The sequence below is a fragment of the Pseudopodoces humilis genome, chromosome 2 (genome assembly GCF_049639895.1).
Source record: "Pseudopodoces humilis isolate 2021_Gansu_Grassland_sample_001 chromosome 2, ASM4963989v1, whole genome shotgun sequence".
NCBI classification, from domain to species: domain Eukaryota; kingdom Metazoa; phylum Chordata; class Aves; order Passeriformes; family Paridae; genus Pseudopodoces; species Pseudopodoces humilis.
The window spans coordinates 33691313-33713388 of record NC_142201.1 but is presented as its reverse complement, the minus strand read 5'-3'; the positions used below and the strand labels follow the sequence as shown (position 1 = coordinate 33713388).

At 37.5% G+C, this 22076-nt stretch overlaps 1 protein-coding gene across 1 annotated transcript; it reads left to right on the top strand.

Annotated features, from left to right (window-relative positions):
• The first annotated feature begins 7047 nt into the window (after window positions 1–7047).
• On the top strand, window positions 7048–21795 carry CRLF2 (cytokine receptor like factor 2). The gene is made up of 8 exons (XM_005516814.3): window positions 7048–7165; window positions 12860–12971; window positions 13693–13865; window positions 15061–15200; window positions 15966–16128; window positions 18985–19099; window positions 20123–20207; window positions 21418–21795. The coding sequence occupies exons 1-8, from the start codon at window positions 7048–7050 to the stop codon at window positions 21685–21687; spliced, it is 1176 nt and encodes a 391-aa protein (XP_005516871.2). The 3' UTR covers window positions 21688–21795.
• The last annotated feature ends 281 nt before the right edge of the window (window positions 21796–22076 follow it).

The window sequence follows — 22076 nt, the reverse complement described above, 5'->3', positions numbered from 1 at the left end:
AGTAAGTGTGGAAAGCATTTAGTCTGTTTCAACACACCCTCCATCTGACAAGTTTCTGAAATACCAGCATATCAGCAATGGGTAAAATCTGATGGTGTTTGCTTTCTTCAAGGCTATGTCAGTGCATGCTGAAGCTAACATCTCTCTGAAAGGCTATGAGCCTTGGTTTGCTGCTGTAGCTTGCATGACTGCAGTTGTACAAAAGCCTGCAGGAACAGCCTGTCACTTGTCCTTTTCCAATGAATATCCTAAATAGTTGTAAACAACTAAATGGATCTACTTCAATAATCACATAAATTTGGCACTCAACAGCAGAAAAATCCAACTGCATTTAGTCATAATATAGGAAAGTAACTGCATTCAAAAGAAACTAAAAGTGGTATGGAAAAAATAATTCTTAATGTCCTTATCTTACTTTCTGTATCTCCTATATAACAGCATGTGCGGATGTTCCTCCGGAAGAACTCTTGAACTGAATCCTTATCTCCTCCCCATCACTGTCTGCAGCAGTCAGGGGAGGAGGGGGAGGGAAGCCAGCTGGAAATCCCAGCATGCATTTCATGGAGTTTCCTGAGGATTTGGGACTCAGCAGTATGGGCAGGAGCTTTCAACACCTTCAGAGGACATAAGTATGAAATCAGTGCCTGCCTGGTGCCCCATCTTCTTTGTGCCCTAGAGATGGTGCACATGTTGCAGGTAAAACCTTTTTGGCTGTCACCTGTTCTCCTTGCAGTCTTATCCCTCACATGTCACCCTTGGGGACAGTATCTATTCCCTTCAAACACAGAATCAAATCAAGACCAAATCTTATTCTTTTCCTCCCATATCTTTTCTTACATTTTATCTGTCACTGGACTCAGGTTTCACATGAGATTGCTACATTAGAACAGAATGCCACTATGTACTCCAGGAACTGAAAAGGTGACAGTGATACTCATGAATCTCTGCAGTAGATAGGTCAGTGCACTGTGTGTGGGACATAAAAGTTGATTTTCAGAAACAATGCTCTTTCTGTCATGATTTGAAAGACAGGATTTCCATAGTGCTGCCCCAGTTGGTAAGTAACTTATGGGAGAGGCTATGATCCAGTTTTGAAACAATTATTTAACCATCAGATCTTCTCCATTCATGCTGTGATTTCTAAGAGGTGTTTCACCACTTTACTTTGTATGTTTTGTTGGGTGTATTCCAAAGGAGTTCAAACTCAGAAAGATTAAATAATGCCCAGACATATTCCAGATGTGGTCTCCTGCCCGCTGCACTCAACAAGTGAGGACTCTATGGTGGGAGAAAGAAGGATGACTTTTTCTTTCTTTTTAGTAACAGAAACACCAGTGACTAGTGTGAAGTTTCTTGTTGTCCTGTTTTACTTTTTTCTTTAGGTGTAGGAAAGGTACCTAGATTTTAGTAAAATATGTTTTCTTCCAGAAGTGTATTCCAAAATGAATATTTAGGTGTTATCTTTTCCCATGTAATCCACCATAGTTTCCTGCCTATTACAGCTTATTTATTCTTTAATAAGTCAGATCTTTTGCCCATATATGTATGTTCATTATCAGTTCCCATTGCATCCCTCTCAGCATATTTACCATTTTAGGGAACATGAATAAAGCCCCTCACCTGCAATGCAATTGTTCCAGGATGACAGGAGCCCCACCTTTTACCAGGAAAGATCAAGGGCAGATGTATTGGGTGTTTTGAAAAGGAATCTGCCAGAGGATTGAAAATCTCAAAAATAGGTCAAAGTACTTCATCATGGCAGATGGAAGCAGCAGAGTTCTTCAAAGGAGAGTAACTGAAACTCACAGAAATTATATTTGGCCTCTAATCTTTCCTAGCATTAAGGACTGTAATACTGCAATTATGTAATTATATGGTCTTATTTATTATTAATATATATTCATGCCTATTAAATCATGAGGATCCTAATCTTACATAGTCTTAAGGACTATGCAATCAAAAGGTCTTCATAAATTTACTTGTACACAACTACTCTGTCTTCTACAGATTGTTTTATAGACCATATGGTAAAATTTACTTTGGCCATTTTGACTTTTAATTGAAGGACAACATGTGACATTGACATAAATAGATGGGAAAAGAGAATTGAAATTAAATGACTGTCAGGTTTCCATTTGATGTAAAATACTTTCAAAATTGAGGATGCATCCCTGAACTTATAATTTCATTATTTTCTTCCCCAGAAAACAAAAGCACAATTCTTGAAGAACAAAATATATTACTTGTTACAAACGTTTTTAGGGATACATACAAGGATAAAATTTAACAAAGCAATGTAATAAAAAAAGGAACATGTGCCATTAAATGGAATAATGAAAGACTTTTTCTAAATGAAACAGGTAGTCCCATCCAAAAAAAAAAGTTTTATATTACTCATTATTTTTTCTCAATTATATTTCAGTGCTATATAACTTCAACTATTCAATTATTAGTTTTGTGGAGGTCCTTGCTTGTTTCTTATTTATACAAAAGATGTTTAACTTCAGCCAACAGATTTCTTATTTTTGTTGGTGTTTTTGTTTGATTGATTTTGTTTGTTGTTTGTTTTTTTTTTTTTTTTGCTTTAAGTTCAAAGTTGACATTGAGAAATATTTCTTTACTGAGAGGGAAGTCCAACACTTAACAGACTATTCTTACAAAGAGCTGGTCAATGCCCCAAGCCTGTCAGTGTTTAAGAGGCATTTGGACAATGCCCTTAATACCAGGTTGTAAATTCTGGTGGGCCCTGAAGTGGTCAGGCAGTTAAGCTAGATGGTCATTCTAACTAGGTAGGTCCCTTCCAATTGAAATATTTTGTTCTATTCTGTTTTATTCTATTCTGGTCTATTTTTTAAAGACTACTTTTTTTGGTTGTTGATGGAACATTTATATTGATACTTTTTTTTTTTTTTTTTTAAATTACCAAGCATGCTTGTGCTTTTAGGTAAGGATTTGAAATTCATATGGGAGCAATGTTGGTACCAGACATTAACTAAGAGAAGAACTTCCATTGTGTAGACAAAGGCCCTGCACAGCATGGGACTCATTCAGCAGCAGGTCTGTGTCTTCCTTGATCCTCCTTTTACTCTTTATACAGTTGTGGGTTGTTTCTTGTTGCCCTTCACATCCCTTAAAAGATTCAACTCCATCCTGGCCTTGACTTCTCTAACCCTGTCCCTGAAAGATCAACCAGATTCCACCTCTTGTGTGTGGAATCCATTTCATGTCTGATTTTAGATAGTAGCTCTTTGCTCATCCATGCAGTCTGCCTGCCATCTTTGCTTGGCTTTTTCCCTTCACTTGCTTCCTGTCATTCATAAAAAAACTATGAAAAGCCAAGCCATGATGATACAAGGACAGACCACAAAATTACTTTTTTTGAAGTCATTGTTTAAGAGTGTGAATTTTAAAAATTCCAGGAACACTTGAAGATTGCTCTCCTAGTCTTTTCCCATAGGTAGAAGATGTGTTCAAAGTATACAGTAGAGATCTTTACACATGTGTTTTGCAGCATATTAAAACAGGGAATCAGGTTCTTCTGTCACAACAATGGACTGTACTGTCTCAAGCTGACTGAACTTATTTGTCATGGAGTTTTAGACCATTTTATATAAATGGTTCTTTGTTCCCTTTATCCCACTCACTCAAAGCACACTGAAATCACAACCTGTTAATGTTAAAAATTAAAAAGGGTAATTTCTTCAAAAAGAGATAATCTTGCTATTTTTAAGGGCTTTATGTAGAGGCTGTGAGCAATGCCATGAATAAATAAGTAACAGTAAAGGAAAATTACTCAGAGACTATTGGTTGTTTCGGCTATAAGTGAAGAAAAAAACTAAACTGGGACAATTTGCTTTGCTGAACTATGTGGTGATCCAAGACCCATTTAACAACACCAACGAAATTATACAAAGGGGAATAAAAAGAGAGGAAGGAAACTGATGAAAGTTAGTGACGGTGCTGAAAGTTGCAGCTGGCAAGTACAACCACCCAAGAGTTACTGCTGTGGGTAGAAGAACTGGCAGAGTGCCAAGATCTGTTTGTGCAGTTTGATCCAAAATTAAAATTGAAGTCAAAAGGGCTAATTTTAATTTGCTTACATTACTTGGATTGTTCTCATCCTCTGTGTGTCTTGCTAAGAATTTTCTCTTCCAGCAATCAGCATCAGAGGCCCCGGCTGCTACTTTTCACCTCACCCTCACTATTTGCTTTTCCTATTCCTGCACGAAGTTGCAGGATGAATCTTGTTTTCTCAGGCCAAACAATCCAACACCACACTACGTGTGGACCACAAAAAGGGGCTACATTGTGACAATGCTCTGTCCTTGTCTTCTTGAGAGTGATGACCCAGAGGACATGGGCAAGTTAATCAAGCACACTCCTGCAGGCAGGCAGAAAAAGTTCTCCAGGAAAACAGATCTTATGGTACCAATTGCAGCTTTTCAGTTCATGGACTAGGATCAAGAAAAAAAAAATCAAATCAGGTAATCAGAGCTGCCTTCCAGTAAACAAAACCTAAGGCAGGTTCTGGGCCAGTATCTGCCTGCATGGGGGGGAGGTGGGAGGTGCCAAAGCCCTACATCCCCCTACGGCTAAATCTGATATTTCTCTCAGCAGTAGCAAAAATAGCTCAACAATGCCCAGCTTTATACATCAGTTTGCTTGACCCAGATGCCATTTTTATTCCCCAGCACCTCAGCCCTCAGTTTGGGTTCCAAAGTAGTAAAAAGAGAGATTTTTTTTTTTTAACTTATTTTTGTTTGACCTCAGTATATGAAAAAGAAGACAAGGCTGATGGGAGGGATAATTACTTGTGGTACAAGCATACATGGTATAAGGAAAAGGTAGGTGAAAATGTGGTGTTCTTTCTTGAGAATTTGAACTTGTTTTATATGTAGTGTATGAAAATCAAAATTATTATAATCCAGAAGGTATTTTAGATATCTTTTCTTTGTTTGTTATCTTCCTCTATCCCTTTGCTCCTAACAATGAGCTACCTTAGGAACTCTGCAGTCCGGTGTATTTTAACTGGGTGAAAAAAAAAGGGACAAATTTGGCTCCATCACACTCACGTCTTCTCTAAGGACAGATAAGACTCATTTTTTTTGGAAGAAAAATGTGTTTTTAACCCAAATGAGGACACGTGGAAGTTGCCATGTCCTGAGGAACAAGAGGAATTTGGACCTTTGCCTTTGTTTATCTCACTGACTTTTGCAATGCTGACTGTGGAAACCATGAGTGACATTAGCTTTCCATTAGCTATCACCTATGACCTAGTTTAGTATTTGACTTTTGTGTTGCTTGTTACTTTAGTTCCAGAAACTAATGACTCCCTGGAGGAACTTGATCAAAGCAGGGACCTAATGGGTCTTCTTGGGACACGCATATTTTGTTTGATGTGACTAAGCTGAAAAATGTCTCGTTGGACAAACAGTGCTGCTGGGTTAAAATGGACAGTGAACATTTTAGGTAGGGATCTAAGGGGAATGAAAAGAAGACTAAAAAACTTCATGGCACCACTTCTGGGTGTACTCCCAGCCATCCATACCTAGTACCAGGCATGACAGACAAGTTTCTAGTCTTGAGAAATTTGCAGCAAAATGTAGTTCAAGGGTCTCAGGCAGCATAATATGTGTGCCCAGGGCACTTAACATGCACCATGACTGACTTGATCATCTGCCCAAGAGAGCCCCCTGCATGAGAAGAAGGTTACTGTACATTTTCTGATGCAAGCACAAGAAAAGCTCAAGACCAGCTAGGAAAAAATGATCTAATTGAGAACTGTGTGAATGGCAGATCCCAGAGGGTCATAATCAATGGTGCAGGGTCTAGTTGGAGGCCTGTCATTGGTGGTGTTCCCCAGGGTTCAATACTAGGCCAAATATTGTTTAACTAATTTGTTAATGACTTGGATGAAGGGGCAGAGTATCTCCTCAACAAGTTTTCTGATGCCACAAAGCCGGGAGGAGTGGCTGATACCCCAGAGGGCTGTGCAGCCCTTCAGAAGGACCTCGGCAGCTTGAAGAGAGGGTCAGAGAACTACCTGGCATTCAACAAAGGCAACTGCAGGGTCCTGCACCTGGGGAGGAATAACCCTGGGCACCAGCACAGGCTGGGGCTGACCTGCTGCGGAGCAGCTCTGAGGAGAAGGACCTGGGGGTCCTGGTGGACAACAAGCTGTCCCTGACCAGCAGCGTGTCCTTGGGGCCAAGGCCAGTGGTGTCCAGCGATGCCTAAGGAAGAGCGTTGCCAGCAGCTCGAGGGAGGTGATCTTGCCCCTCTACTCAGCCCTGGTGAGGTCCCACCTGGAGTGTGCAGTTCTGGGCTCCCCAGCCCAAGAGATGTTAATCTCCTGGAGAGGGTCCAGCAGAGGGTGACAAAGAGGATAAGGTGACTGGAGCATCTCAACAGGAAAGGCAGAGAGGGCTGGGCCTGTTCAGCCTTGAGAAGAGATGGCTGAGGAGGCCTCACCAATGTCTGTCAGTATCTGAAGGGATGGTGCCAAGCAACAGGACAAGAGGAATTGAGCGGAAACTGATGCTCAGAAAATTCTACCTGAATATGAGGAAGAACTTTACTGTGACGGTGACAGAGCACTGGAACAGATTGTCCAGAAAGGGTGTGGAGTCCCCCTCACTGGAGATATTCATGAATCACCTGAACACAATCCTATGCCATGTGCTCTGAGATGAGCCTGCCTGAGCAGGGAGATGAGAACAGACAACCCACTGTGGTCCCTTCCAGCCTTGCCTGTTCTGTGACTCTGTGATTGATTCTGTGATTCTGTGTGGTCACACCTCTGCACAGCTATCTCATCCTCATTTGCAGCAGGGCTATGGTCTCCTCTGATTGATACAGCTGTAAAAAGATAAAGCTGGAAAAAGAGATACTCATATTCTGAGATTTTTTTACATTGTATAAAGAAGGCCCTGCACTTCTGATTTGTTTGTAGCTACAGATAAGCCATTTTTTTTATTTGCTGTAGTCATTTCCTCCACTTCCCTCCAGCATCTGGTATAAAGTGATCAAAGAGTAAATCCAGAGATTATGATTATTCATCTCTTCACAGTCTGTTGTCACATTCTAACCATGAGACTCATCTTTCAAGCATATTTGATGATCTTCATACTGGGCAACTTTGTGGCTTCTCAGTCACAATCTTCTGGTAAGTTCAAATTCCCATATATTTATTTAGAAATTGATATATCAGCTAGCAATATTTCTGTTTATTTTCTACCTCATGTGTTACAATATTCAGTGTTTTTTTGATTAGAAGATTGACCCAAACAAAAATGAATACCCAGCAGAAATGAAAATGTTCTCCTAAAAAAACAAACAATGACAGATTTCTATGAAAGTTTTCTAACAGAGTAGATTGCAGCCAAAAAAGACTAGCCTTCACTGAACAAAGAAGGATAAAACACATTCAAGGTAAGACTTATGCACTTAGTACTCTGAAAAAATGAACACAGTGGGAAAAGATAAGCAATACTTTGCTCCTGAGATAACACCAAGATAAAAATACTATTACTCAGCAAAATTATCAAAGACCAATTGTTTGGCTGCCTAAGAAATCTCTGTTTTAGATATTTGTCTGCAATGCCATTAGAGAAATTAAACATAATGCTCAACACCTACATCAAAAATCTAAACTTCACTCTAATTAATTTCCCACAAGTTCCCTGTCATTCATTTTACAAGGAAGAATAAATTCTTGATGATCTCATTCTATCAACCTCTAAGTCATCTCTCTGTTCTGTCAAACACATAGTAAATATGATTTTTGATAATGCTGCACCACCTGATTCCCCAGAGTTAATTGTCCCTGTGAGTCACTGGCTGTCCTGTGAAGGAAGGTGACTTCCCTGCCCTGAGACAGCAATCATCTATAGCCATGCAGTGCTGATGGCATGTCTCTGTGGAACAAAATTCAAAAATTGGAGTTGTGATGCTTATTCTATGCAGTGTTGGGATGCCTGACAATGATCAGTGATTTTCTGAGAAAAACCCCAAAGCACTCTATGTGGTGGATTCTAAGAATTATGCTATAAGAATTATACCTTGTCTCAAAATGTCTATGAAAAACTTTCACTTGCTTTGTCTTCTTGAAAAGATGTTTCCTAGTCATTCTCTGACCCATGTGTTCAATTCAGCAGTCTTGTGCACAAATGGCACTTCTGACTACATTTGTTCCTGTTAAAAAAATGAAACTGTCCTTCATCCACCAGTAGTACTAAGGGCAACTAAAGACTATTGGTTCAGATCTGGGTCTTGTTCTCCAGTAGTTCCTGTACAGTGTACTGTGGTTAGTTATCAGGTTTCGTCAGTATAAGGAAATCAAAAGTGGTTTTTCTTCTTTGTTATGCATCAATGAGGTTGCAACTGTTCCAGTACATACATGTTTCATTCTGTTATCTTTGAAGACTGATATTCTGTCTCTCTCTTTCTTTTTTTTAAATTTTGTTCCATGACATTTAACCTTTTTACATGTTCTCTTTCAGTAGTATTTTTTCTCAGCAATAAACTTTGAAAAATAGAATGGGAGTGGAAAGAACTTGCTCATATTCTTGCTCATGGTTGTGTCTGCATAACTTTTTACTCAAGGAATTTATTTTTTTTTTCCCTGTAGAACTACTTTCTCCACACACCATAGTGGTATTTTCCATTCTTCTCTGTCCTGAGAAGAATTAAGTGAGGTTCAAGTCTTGTGCAGAACTTTACCAGTTCTGGTAAAAACCTGTCTGGTTTTAAGGAAGGTGTAGGCTTGGATAATTCTCCCTGAAACTCTTGCTCCTGTGCACTGGTCCTGCAGTGTCCTGCAGTATGCTGCATACCTGGGTAGACCACCAGGTCATCCTCTGACAGAAAGTTGTGCCACTCTCTTTTAGCCCAGGGACTGCCTACTCAAAACATTTTTGACCTTTTCATCTATCCATTATTATAATAGAAAGAATACTTATGAATGTGTTGCTTTGGTGTATTGTATGCCTCCAGGATCATAATTAGAAGACTTTAAATATATGTAATTACAAATTACAAAATTACAAAAAAAAATTTGTAATGTGGGAGAGCTGACATATCAGCTGAGAATGATCTATGATGTCACAGCTGAATTCAAAAAAATTCCATCAAAAGCAGAGGGAGAGAAATGGTCTCCTCTATTCTTATTTTCTTTCCACTAACAGAAGATACAAAATTATTCTGCCAGCAGAAGTATAGGTGTATACTTACTTAAAACCAAACATTTTTTCAGTCAATGGCAAGGGAAACATCATAAAGAAAAAAAACATATTTCAGATAAACTGTGTATATCCCCAGAGGATTTGGTGTCAGTTTAATCTAAACTTTAAAGAAACTCACTTAGGTTATGCATGCCTTCATATTGAAATTTAAATTATACAAATTACAATTATACATGTTATAATTTGAAAAGATACATGCAAATACCTACTGTACATTTACAAAAAATACAACTCAAACTACATTCAAAAAGGCTTCAAAACTCATGAAATTAGGAAGAAAAGAAGAAAATTTCTCTGACTAAAGCTCTGAAAACAAAGTCTTTAATGATAAAAGATTGGTAAGATTCTGTCCTACATACCTAGTTAATTATGTTGAAGCTGATTTCTTATGAAATTCTTTAAAATTAGAGCACAGGAAAGAATATGTATATACCACCAGATGGTTTATCATAATTTCTATTCCATTTCAATTAACTTTCTATGTATTGTTAAAGAATTTGATAATATATTGCTTTCCATTTTAGTACATAAATAACTTCAGTTGTTGGAGTTTATACTTTTATGTTAAAATTCCAGCATTTTAATTCATAATACGTAGGGATTTTTTGCAGAAAAAGGTTCTGATTTAGATATATTTATTTATGATATTAAGTTGATACAATCTGACCAATCCTGCTGAAGTTAACTACTCAGGTCCATGGATAAATCACTGCAGGAATGGAGTCAAACTGATATTCTTTGCCATACAAAAAATGTTCATTGCCAAACCTAAGATTTAGTCTTCACCTCTGAATTAACACTTTACCAAATCTTTGCTTCTCTGCTGGCAGGTTGTAGGATATAGAGTCAGAGATTCAAGGAGACTCCCAAGCATAGATAACTTATTTGAGAGACAAAGTTAGTCTAAATTTTGTCAGCACATTTATTGTCAGATGTGTAAAAGAATTTTGGGTAAGCAATTTCTGTGTGCTCTCTCTCACAATTAATGAGCCAGTGCTATCCATCTTAATTCTAGAAATTTCCCCAGAAATATAATTTGTGAAAAAAGAAAAAAAAAATTGTTGATACTGCCCAGTAAGATAAAATCAATTCACAAAGAATAAGCATTATAATATTGTTTTAAAGTCCTGAACTTTGAGGGATGAAACTCCTAGCACTGCAGTTTTTCCCTTTTTGAGATGTTTAAAACAAGCTTTTCCTCTCCTTGCCTCTGTTACGGTGTTCTGTATTTATGTTATAAGCTCCTTTTTCCCTCTTCTTTTTTTCTGTACCTATACAGCCCTTGTGACCAAGTTGACTGAAGACCTCAGATCAATTGTGATGGAAAGAGACATTCTGTAAGGGGCTGCAGCAACAGGAAAAGGGGCGATGGCTTTCAAACGAAAGACTAGATTTAGATTAGATATTAGGAAAACATTCTTTACTGTGAGGGTTGTGAAGCATTGGAACAGGTTGCACGAAGAAGCTGTGGATGCCCCATCCTTGGAATTGTTTGAGGCCAAGTTGGATGGAGCTCTGAGCAGCCTGGTCTAGTGGAAGATTCAAAAATAGGCCCTACAAAGAGTGTTTTGCTTTCTGCCATTGTTCCCAACTATTGTACACATAGAAACAACATCAGAAATTAATTTTGAAATTAATTACCCTTGAAAATATGTAATTAAGAAATCAAGTACTCTTCCTGCTCTTATTTTCATAATTGAAGCATGATCATTAGCGGCATGATCATTAGAAGCATGATCACTTTCTCAAAGTGAAAATACAGGCAATCAGACTAATTATCCAAAAGTAGGAAGTATATATTTTAAATATCTCAGGATTTTTTATGTCTGTTTTAAATAAGAATGGAGAACATGCAATTATACACTTAATACACATTAAATATACATTAAACTACTTTTATATTTTATTTTATAGAAAATTGAAGTCCAAGAAGTAAAGGATTTCACTTACACTATGTACTGCACAGCACAACCATGCTAAAGCAGTCCACAAAAATTGAAATATGCTAATGTAATCACAGACCAAGTATCCACTGTTAGGCACTTTGCCTGCATATTTCTTAGTGGCTTTAGTAAAAGATCATCTCTTAGACCTGCAGAAGGGAATTACAAAGAGCTTGAAGCCTTTGTAGGTACTTTTTTGCAAGAGAGGTAGGTAGAACTGGCTGGATAAACTCCACTTTATTACACTTTTTAAGACTTTTCACTTCTGGTATTGCCTCAGCATGTAAACAAGATTTTCTGTTTGAGAAAACAATACAAAACAAGCTTGCATGCATGAGGTAAAAGATGGAGGAGGTACTTTCAAGTCCTTTTCATGAATAAGAGCAGAATCTTTTTTCCACAGCTCCATGACTCACATAGCAGAAACCTGAAGGTACAGGCCCAGTGTGTCCTGGATTTTTGTCATAACTGCCTTGAATGGTTTTGACAAGACTACGTGTTACAGTACAAAAACACTTCCACAAAAATGTTCTAATTAGAGTAGTCATAAAGCACAAAAACACAGATACAGGCGTGAAAATAGGCAAATTTCTTACTCGAACCCACATCTCACATTCTTCATGTTGATTACAGAGCAACAAATAGCAACCATGAGAATAGTTATTCTTGATTCCCATGAAGTAATCAGAATGGCTGGATATGATAAATAGCTCATAAAGAAATATTTTAAAATTTTAAACCCTTCAAAAGTCCAGAGTTAGTATAAAATGCACACAGCAATCAAAGCTAAAATCTTCTATTCTCCTTCTAGACAGGAATATTCCAACAAAGATTTTTAGTGTTAGATACTTCACAGCTGGGTAGAGAAGTCTGAAAATTTTACCTTCAAATTGTTTCTTGCTGATATATTTTCTTCCTCTTTATTCACTCAAGTAAACACAATTTCACATCTTATAGAATGCAAAATAAATATTTTTTTAATATAGAATAGATTTCTAATCCTTCTGCTTTCTTAATTTCTCAATTTCTTCAATGTCAGGTTCAAAATCTTCAGTGTCTGATTGTGGAATCCTTTGTCCCTAGCAAGAACAGTAACGAGATGATCAGAGAGGAAATAATATCTGCGTGCAATCAAAGGACATTAAATGGTTGTTCTTGTATTTAGGGTGGAATAGGCATCAAATATGCAATACATCTACTTGTGCTGATCTGCTCTGTGTTCCTGTGGGTCTTGACTGGTCTGTATTTCCCGTGTTAGTTCCTTGCTTCTTACAGCCAACATCTGACAGTTTACACAGACATTCCCTGTAGTGTTAGTTCCCAAACAGTTTTCCTCAGTAGGTATTCTGGAGAAAGTTGTCCTCAAGGTATAGGCCTTATTCAGTGCCTCGATGGAGCCCACTCTACACTTTTTGGTCCCAGGACCACGTGTCCAAATCTCTTTCTCACGTCACTGTGCATGCCTTCATTTCATTATTTGAAATTCTAATTTCAAACTTCTCTAAGCTATTCTACTCTATTTCCTTGTATTTTGGATGTTCTTATGTCTTCTGACTTTATGATCACCTGAGCCTATTGCACACATATCTTAGAAATACTGACTGCCTACTAATGTCAAGGGATGCTTTTCATACTCACTCCTGAAATCGTATTCTCCATAAATGTTCTGAGCAGGTGAGAAAAATGCCATCAACACCACAATCATCAACTTCAACAATGAGAAGATGCAGATCACATGGGCAACAAGAGAGCTTTTCCATGATGAGAATGTGTCATTTTTTTACACGTGAGTATTGTCAGTGCCTATTCCTCTCTCGTTAAAGGATTTGCTTAGGGAGAATGAAATCTTAAAGTCCATTTGAGTCTTCTGTGAACTAGAAATGCTTCTAACATTTGTTAATATCCAGCATTAAACCTGTTTATATTCACAACCTACAGAAGTGTACAAATCAATAAACCTGGTGAGTAATCAGTCACAACAGACATGATAGGAAAGATTTGTCCCTCTTCCATCATTGTGCTAAATGCTAAGGCTAATTACACCACTGAAAGTGTTTTTTCCACATAGGTGTGTATATTTTCCTTATTAACTACCATCATTGCTGACTAGCAGAAGTGTAATATTTTAGTTCAAGACAATCATAGTATTTATCTTTTCTTTCTGGGTCATATCCATGGAAGAACTTTGCACAGTACAGTCCTGAAAACAGGATCATGAGAGCATCTGTTTGAGCAAGTCACTCTTATTGGAAAACAACAGCATGAATGAAACTTGATTACTTCAGACTGCATCAAAACCCAAGGCGGGAATTTGGGTGAAGTTTGGGTGATGAATTTCCTCACACCACTGTGAAATTTGTCACTTCAAGAAAAACCATGCTCAGACTTTCCTCGGTGTAGCATTTGAAAAAGAAAAAAAAGAAATATAAAAGAAAGAGCAGTAAAAAAAATGAATTAATTGTTTTAATTGTTAAGTTTTCCATTTACCAATATTATTTCATTTACAGATTTAGTGAAGGCAAGCACAAAGTTTGGAAGCCATGTACCACCTATTTATTGGATCAAGATTATAATTCTGGATGTCTTTTTAAGACAGAAGGACCTACCCTTGCCATTTCTATCAGGAACAGCAACGGAAGTGAAGAACTTTTTTCTAAAAAATTAAAAGCTGATTTTTACAGTAAGTATGAAAAATCATGACTACTTTGGCAGATTTTCCAGTTCTCTATGTTTGAGAAGAAATCAGTTACCTGGCATATAAAATATTATTAGTGTAGTGTGCACGTCAAAACAAAACTACAGTTATTTCATGCTGATTTTTGTTCCCTGCAGTTACATAGGCTTGTGTGCAGCTGCAATCAAATGAGATAACATAAGACAGTCAGATTTGTCCCAAAATACAGTTTCAAAATCCAAATGAAAATACTAAATATATAAGCTTCTGGAATTTCACACACCCACATCATTAAAAGTAGGGATTTTTTTCTAATAGAAATCACACAAGAGATATACAGTGGAGAATTATCTGAAAAACATATTTCAAATTTAATGATAATGTTTTAGCAAAAGAGATTAAACACAAACCTGTCAAGGCATCAAACTTTGCGAATACTTTTATATGTCTTAATTTTACCAATATCTGTTAAATTATGGAAAACTGCAGCATGGTCCTCAAATTTTCACTATTAAACAGCCACCAATAAAAAAATTAATTTCAAAATTTTTAGGTAACAAAGGACAAATATCAAGGATCAGACTGAAGTCTTTAAATTAGGAAGGCAGAGTTTTCATAATACAAAAAGGCAACTAGAAGGATTGAGAAATCAGGTAGCACTCTTTTCAGCCCTTTATTTCACACTGCTGAAGACTTACCAGCTGTGTAGGCCAAGCCATGGAGCTGTCTTCAGACCCTCAGAAAACAGTGAGGGGCAGATTCGGCTGTGCATAGATAGCCCAGGGCTTTTGCAGATACCCCATCATATCCCACATAGCCTCCTGCAACTGCAAAAGTCTCTCTTGGAGGTTTTGTAGTACTGAATTTGTCACTTCATTTCCCATGAGGAAGCTTGTTTCTTTGTCTAGATTGCAGGGAGTGTGAGGAGACCAAAGTCCTTTCTTTAACTAGCTACAATAGGTTCCTGACATGAGTTACTGCCTTTGAATGTGGCATCTAAAATGGTGAACAGTGTCATGGTGTCATGCTCCATTTTGATGTTGAATAGGGAGGTCAGCTGCAAAAGCAGAACCTCCAAGAAGAAAATCCACCTTTTTCTCTTACTACTCAATGAAATACTGAGCCAAGGAAGGAAAAAATTATTTTAAATGTAAAGTGCTTTTTAGGATGCCATAGCAAAATTTGTTTCTCTTCTTCTTAGTAAAGCCCAGTCCACCAGAAAATGTGACCTTCTTCTGGGAAGATGACACTGTTACTGTAAGCTGTAATAAACCAGAGAGAAATGCATGGTGCTTGAGACTTGAGCTTCAGTACAAAAGCAAGTTTGACAAAGAGTGGCAAGTGAGTTGTATGTCACAATTTTAATCAACACTGAAAGCAGTTGGACATCACATTTTTAATCAATACTAGAAGGAGCTGGAAGTAGCATATCCATAGAATATAAAATACAGTTGTTTCCAAATTTTCTCACATCCTATATTTTCAAATATAGCTTCTAGAAGAAAACATCTAGATTTTTAGATCCCTGGGTCTCTGCCATGCCAGAAATAATTTACAAGTTAAAGGCAGCTCCCTAAGAACTGAGGGAAATCTAAGAGAAAAGCCTACATTCAGAATAGAGGAGTTTGGAAAGATAGAAACAGAAAACAGATTAGTGAAAAGAAGAAAGACAAAAAAAAAACAACTATTGAAATAGTATATAAAAAATAAATTACACGGGATTCTTATTTCTTCTCAAATTAGCTGTTAAGTATTTCCAAATATTATTATTATTTCACTAACTTAAACCTTTCTATTCTCAAATTTAACTTGTAAATATTTTGTGGATTGGAGTGTCTTTGTGTATTGTAAATATGCAACTGTAACATATTGCACTATACAATGATTGTTAGGACCCTCAACTCAATACCATACAACAAGGAATGGATATGAATAGTCAAAAGTCAATCAAGAAACAGAATTCCTCAAAACTCAGAGAAGTTAATATTTGGTTCTGAGGTTTCGCATTGGCCTTTCCCTTGTCCTAGCTGTGATCATGACTGAGTGCAGCACTTTGAAGCACTGTCTTGAAAACCAGAATTAACAATGATAAAACTTCTTTCTCAGTCCAGAACTTCTAAGTGCTGCAGTGTTGGAGAGCAAGGCTTTGATCCAAGGAAGTGCTACTCTTTCCGAGTCAGACTGAGGAGGCTCGTACCATACTGCAATGTAGTCAAATACAGCAGTGACTGGGAAGCTGAAACATTTTGGATGAATGGCACGTTATTAGGTAACAGATAATATATATATTTATAAATAAAAATAGTCTAAGTGCAAAAAAAGAAGGGGTGACTGCAAAAGAAGCTGAGGACATGCAGCAAATGAATGTTGCACTATTGTTCTCTATCTTGTGTTATCAGAGAAAGTTCATGTGAATGTTTAATTGTGCCTCTTTAATTTAACTCTGTCCACTTTGTTTCTGATGGCCCCTGAAGCTATCAGTTCACGTCCTAATCAGCAAAGTGTTATTATTTGTGTTATAATAGCATCGAGGATCCCCCAGTGACAGTGATGTGATGCATGGGGGCTCTGTAGGTGTGGGTGTTGAAGGGGGATGCCCATATATGACATTTGGATATCAAAGATGAACTCTGAGAAAATCTCTGGTGTCAAATTTTTAAAGGCAGTTTGTTTTGCAAGTAGATCCAGTTGAACTACAGGACCACAGGTCACAGAAATTTGATGCTCAAGGGTGTTGGATTGATCGAAATGAGGAGGATGGGGAAAAAGATATTGAGGGGAAGCAATGCCACTGTCATCAGTGCTTTCCTATCAGACAATTGAATTTAACTGAGGGTGACTGACATTAATTAGATTATCAATGTAAATAATATTCCTACTGCAGATCAAAACCAAACTCCCGATTTTCTGTAGGAAAAAAGAAAAAAAAAGACTGTACACTATACCAGCACATTTAATTACCTAAGCACAAAATACCACCCATGAGGCTTTATCAGAATTATGAAGCTCTCAGTTGACCAGTGTAACAAGATCTGAGCTCTCTAAAATGCAATGGGCTCACTTGAATGCTCACTTGAAATGCACTTCAATCTCGCTTGAAGGCAATCTATGCACACAAAGCTGGGAAGAAATCCTGGACCATGTGCACTCATGGCCACAGTGAAGACTCTTCCACTATGCAAATTGTGAGCCTGCAAGCTTATCCTTAGGTGTGGCTGGCAAATGCCCTTAAGAAATAATGACAATGTCTTCCTCTGCACCTCTGAGAGCAAACAACTTATCAGCCTTACCTGAACCATTTGACCAGAAGCTGTCAGCAGGTACCTGCAAGGAAGGACAACACAGGAGACAGTCAAAGTGCCTAAGGCATTCTGTGTGCCCCTGGATCAGAAGCGACATTGACACAGCCCCTTCACTGGGAAAAGTTTCCTTCAGGATTTTAATGAGTTATTGACTCCAAATCTATAATCAGATGAAGCCACAAAGCTTCAAGAAATTTCATAAACTCTGAAGACCTTACTTAGTGGGGAGAGACAATTTTACTTGTGGCTTCCTGGCAGCTAAAGAGAGCAGGGAGGTGGAACAGGCAGGACAGTTTATGAATGAATGTGTGTATAATCATCCACACATTTGGCATTTTTGTGGAGACCAGAAGGCCAGTAGTAGGAGGCAGAGATTTGACTTTGCATTACAAAAGCTGCAGGAAGGACACTGAGAATGCAGAAAAATGCAAAAATTCATTAATTTTATATACTTGCATGTTAGGTGTTAGCCTACCACTAGTTACTTTCTGGGTATCAACTTTTGTGATTTGCTGGCTCTTTGTTTGCTGGGTGTCAAGTTTCAACAGGGAATACAGGAATATTTCCAGGTCTCAAAGAGACATGAGTAGTTGATGGTTGCTAGAAGGGTTTTTATTGTATAAAATTGTCAGTCTCAAAGGCAAAGAGTATAGAAAGTTAAAGTCCTTACTAAAAGTTTTGGCATGAAGTCCTGAGTTCTGAGCAGCAGCTCCCTGGTATAAGGTCCCAATGTTCGGGGCAGCAGCTTCTCAGCATGGAGCTCTGTTGTCCAGGGCTGTAGAAGCAGTTGGTGATGATGGAGCTGCTGTTCTTCCTCGGTCTGATAGATTGATGGATGGGTAGGTGGGTGGATGGATGGACGGACGGACGGACGGACGGATGGATGGATGGATGGATGGAGAGATTCTGATCTCCAATACAGGGGATTAAATCCATAAATCATCCAATCAGCTAAAAACACACTTCTAAAACAAAATTTTTTACACCAATACGAACTTAATTCTAACATGTGAAAACAATGTTCTCTTTACTTAAATCTTATGTATAGGGTATTATCTGCTTACATGAGTAATCTTATCTGTTCTAAGAATGCAAACTATATTTTCATTATGACTAGAGCTAAGTTGAATCTGTGAAGGGTATTATCACTGAACTTTAAACTGGGTAATAAGGCTTTTCATTAACTAACACAGGCACTTAAGGTATTTAAACTATATTAAAACTTAAAACTAAAACTTATACTCTATACTTATGGCTTAACATATTTAAGTTTCTCTAAAGATTTTAACTCTAAAAGTTTTAACTCTAAAGACTTTAATTCAGTCTCTAGATTTCTTTTTCTCCCTGAAGGGCTCAGGAGCATTTCTATTTCATGCAACCCAACAGCTGGGATTATTTGTTTGTTTTTTGTTGGGAGATAAGACATTTGGGCTACATGTAAACTTGCAATTGCAGCCTTAGTGATTGTAAGTAGGTAGATGTAAGACAGATCTTAGCACAAAGTCACTTTATCACTGTCAATGCAGCGTGATGAAGGTGAGAAATACTTGATTCATTCATAATGCATCTACACTGCCTGTAAGCCCCCTCTGTTGTTCTGTACCAGGTCAATTTAGATAAATAAAAGCACAATTTTATTTTGTTACAAGATTTGGGGAAGCAGAGATTTTCTTTTCAGTCTCAATTAAACAATTAAACTTGTCTTATTTGTCCTTAAAAATTTTCTGGTTTTTTTTTTTTTTTAAAAAATCAACATTTTAGCAAGATTAGGAACATTCACAGTTAAAAAATATTTTTGACATATTCTTTTTGATTATTCTTAGATTCATGTGATGATGATGTAACTCCTCAGTCAAAAAGAGTAATTGTTTTAAGTTGTTCACTGGCAGTACTCTTAATGATGCTTATCCTCCTGATTCTTCTGTGTAAATGGCAGAGGTAAATATAATTTTATTGGATACAACTAAATAGCCATGTCATGAAAACAGAGTTATCATTCTGGATTAAGCCTCTTAGCAATAAAAATTCTTGTGAGATTAATGAAGTCATGGTGAAGATGTAGAAGTCAGTAGCTTAATTGCTGTTTGCAGAATAATACATCCTGGCCTTCCAAACACCTAGGCCTTTAATTTGTAAAACTGAAGCAATTCTGGTAAAAGACAATGTTTCAGGATAATATTCTGTCTCTTCTCTTTCTTTAGAATTCTAGTTAATTCCTGAGAAGCCAATTTTTCTGGCTACTTCTTCCGAAAGGACATTCTTTTGTTCAACCTTCATTAATCAATCAAAATGTCTGTTTGCAGTAGGATAAAGTAAACTTAAGTGCATTCAGCTTTAATAAGACTAATATTTAGATTGGTAGTTGAATAATGCTGTTCATGTCTAGAATTTACAATTAATAAAAACCCCAAAAAACTACCAAATAACAAACAAATCCACAAAGGCTCCAGATTTTGGGGTTTTTGGTGGGAAAATAGTGCCAAAAATTACATATTTTCAGTGATGAAAGTATTTGTGGCTCTATTTACCCTTTTAGTTCATAAATTGAGTTTTTTTCTCCTGCACTTCTATGGTTCACATTTACATTTGTGTTCACTAAGTCAGCCAATACAGCTGGTTGCTACACCATCATCCCTGCCTAGTGGAAGGTAACCAGAGAATGCAAGCTCTGACTACTGCATTGAGCACAATGGCACGTGCTGACTAGCTGGAGGTTTGTGTACAGTCTAGATTTTGCTAGAGTGGGGCTGGGTTGAAATTCATCAAAAAATTCTCTTAGCCTGATGGTGTTATCAGACTGTTATAAGTGCTTTTTGACTTTAAAACACATTTAAAAGATATCAAGAACAGACTACTGTCATGCGAGATATATTTGTGAGTACAGAACTTTGCTGAGGGAGATTTTTGTATAAATAACTGTGCTATAACAAAGCATCAATTTGTATTTTTTTATTGTTGCAGGGTTCAGATGTCAGTCCTGCCTGCTATACCAGACCCTAAATATCCATTTGCTGATCTCTTCAATGATCATAATGGAAACTTACAGGTGAAAATCACCTTCTTAGCAGGGCTGTAAACTCCACAACGTTGAGAATTATTTGAAAGTAGCTACTGATTCTTGCTCTGCACAGACATAACCACAAGCAGTCTGGCATAAGATAAAAGCCCCAAAACCCTTCCCTTTGTGCAGCATCACCAAGAGGATCCACAGAACAAATGCCAGAGCTCATAAAATCAGTGCAGTGCTGCTTTGGGATTGTGAAAAGACATTTGCTATAGAGACCAAGAGACAGCTGGAGAAGAATTTAAGGGTGTTGAGAGGCACAATATCCATTGAAACGACATTGTGGTGTTTGCATCCTTTCCTGCAAATGACAGGTCAGGGAGCTTGCTTCAACCTGATCTTGTCCTCTATTTTGTGAAGTTCTGAATGTGTGAGTGCTGGCACAGTGATGGCACTCACACCTTTGGAGGTGTCAGTCACCAGTAGGAAACATCCTCTCTTAGCCATAGAGGTGCATGTTCACAAACTTTTAGACCCGGAATGGTTATCAAATGAACAGACTACAGTTTTGGCTTTTGTTTTCTTAATGCTTCTTATGAGTCCCTGACATCACTTATGTGGTGTAGTTTTCTGTTTTAGCTGTACTAGTGTTTACCTTAACTGTTAGTTAAACTTCCTCTAGATGGGAAACAGGTTAAATATTTACATTTTCAAACCAAATGGAATATCAAAAATCAGTAATAATTTTTCAGTGACAAGCTGAAAACTTTTTATATAAAAGATAGCTTTAAACTCAAAGTGAAGAAAAAAGATAGAAATTCAAATTAGTACTGAAGCATTAATACAGGTATGCTATATTGCCTAAATCTTCATCTAAACTAGATTAAATTAAGTCAGGGTTTGGGTCAAAGAAAGCATGAGCCTATCGAAGAGGGAACACCAGATATTTTACACATCCAAGGTTTTCTAAGGCCCCTGGTTAAATACAAAATGTATTTTATGTGGTCTCAAAAATAAGTAAGAGTTTGTATGCAGTTCTGGAATCCTGTCTGCTTTCTTGCCATTCTTTCTTCTGTCCTGCTGTTTTATGTCCTGCTTCTCTACATTGCTTCCTTTTCATCTTCTCCATTGTGGCTTATCCTGGAAAGATGCCAGTATGAAAGGAAAATTGGTAATTGGTATCTATACAACCATGATTCTTTTAACAGATCTTTTAACATCTCTGCCAACATTAACACTTTAATTTTTCTAGGAATGGCTAGACAAAAATGATCATGTGGTGTTGCAAACCAAGCTAGAATATGAAGAACCAGAGTCCATCACTGAGGCAGAAAGCCAGCAAGAAGATGAGAACAGTGACAAACAGGGACCTTTGGAAAAAATCTTCCCTTTTTCAGGAGCAGCTGAAAAAAATGATGGCAAAGCAGCTGAGATTGCCTGCCTGATACCGGCATCCAACACTGCAGCTCCTATTGCTGGCTTCCATATTTTAATGAATGACGACATGTATGTGATGGTATAAAATCTGCATAATGCAGAAGGTGTTAGGTAATTCCCTAAAAGTCCTGATGAGTTTGGGAGAGTGACTGAGTAGAAAAAGTCATCATGATAAGATTCGCATCAAGAAAGACACTTGCCTGTGTTTTCAGATCTGTACTTTCCCAACAGGATCTCTTGGGCAGACTCAAGTGTTTGAAAAAACCTGATAATTTATAATTAGGATTTGTTCTTCTAATTGGGATTTATCCCTAAACCCCATTTTCCTGCTATGGACAGAAGAGCACAGGAGCTCTTCCATAATATATGTCAGCAGAACTGAGATTAAGTCCTTCTGCTTATGGAGTGTGGAGAGCAGGGCAAACTATACCATAGTTCTTCCCAAAATGAAGAGAGAAAATAAAGAGATTTTGC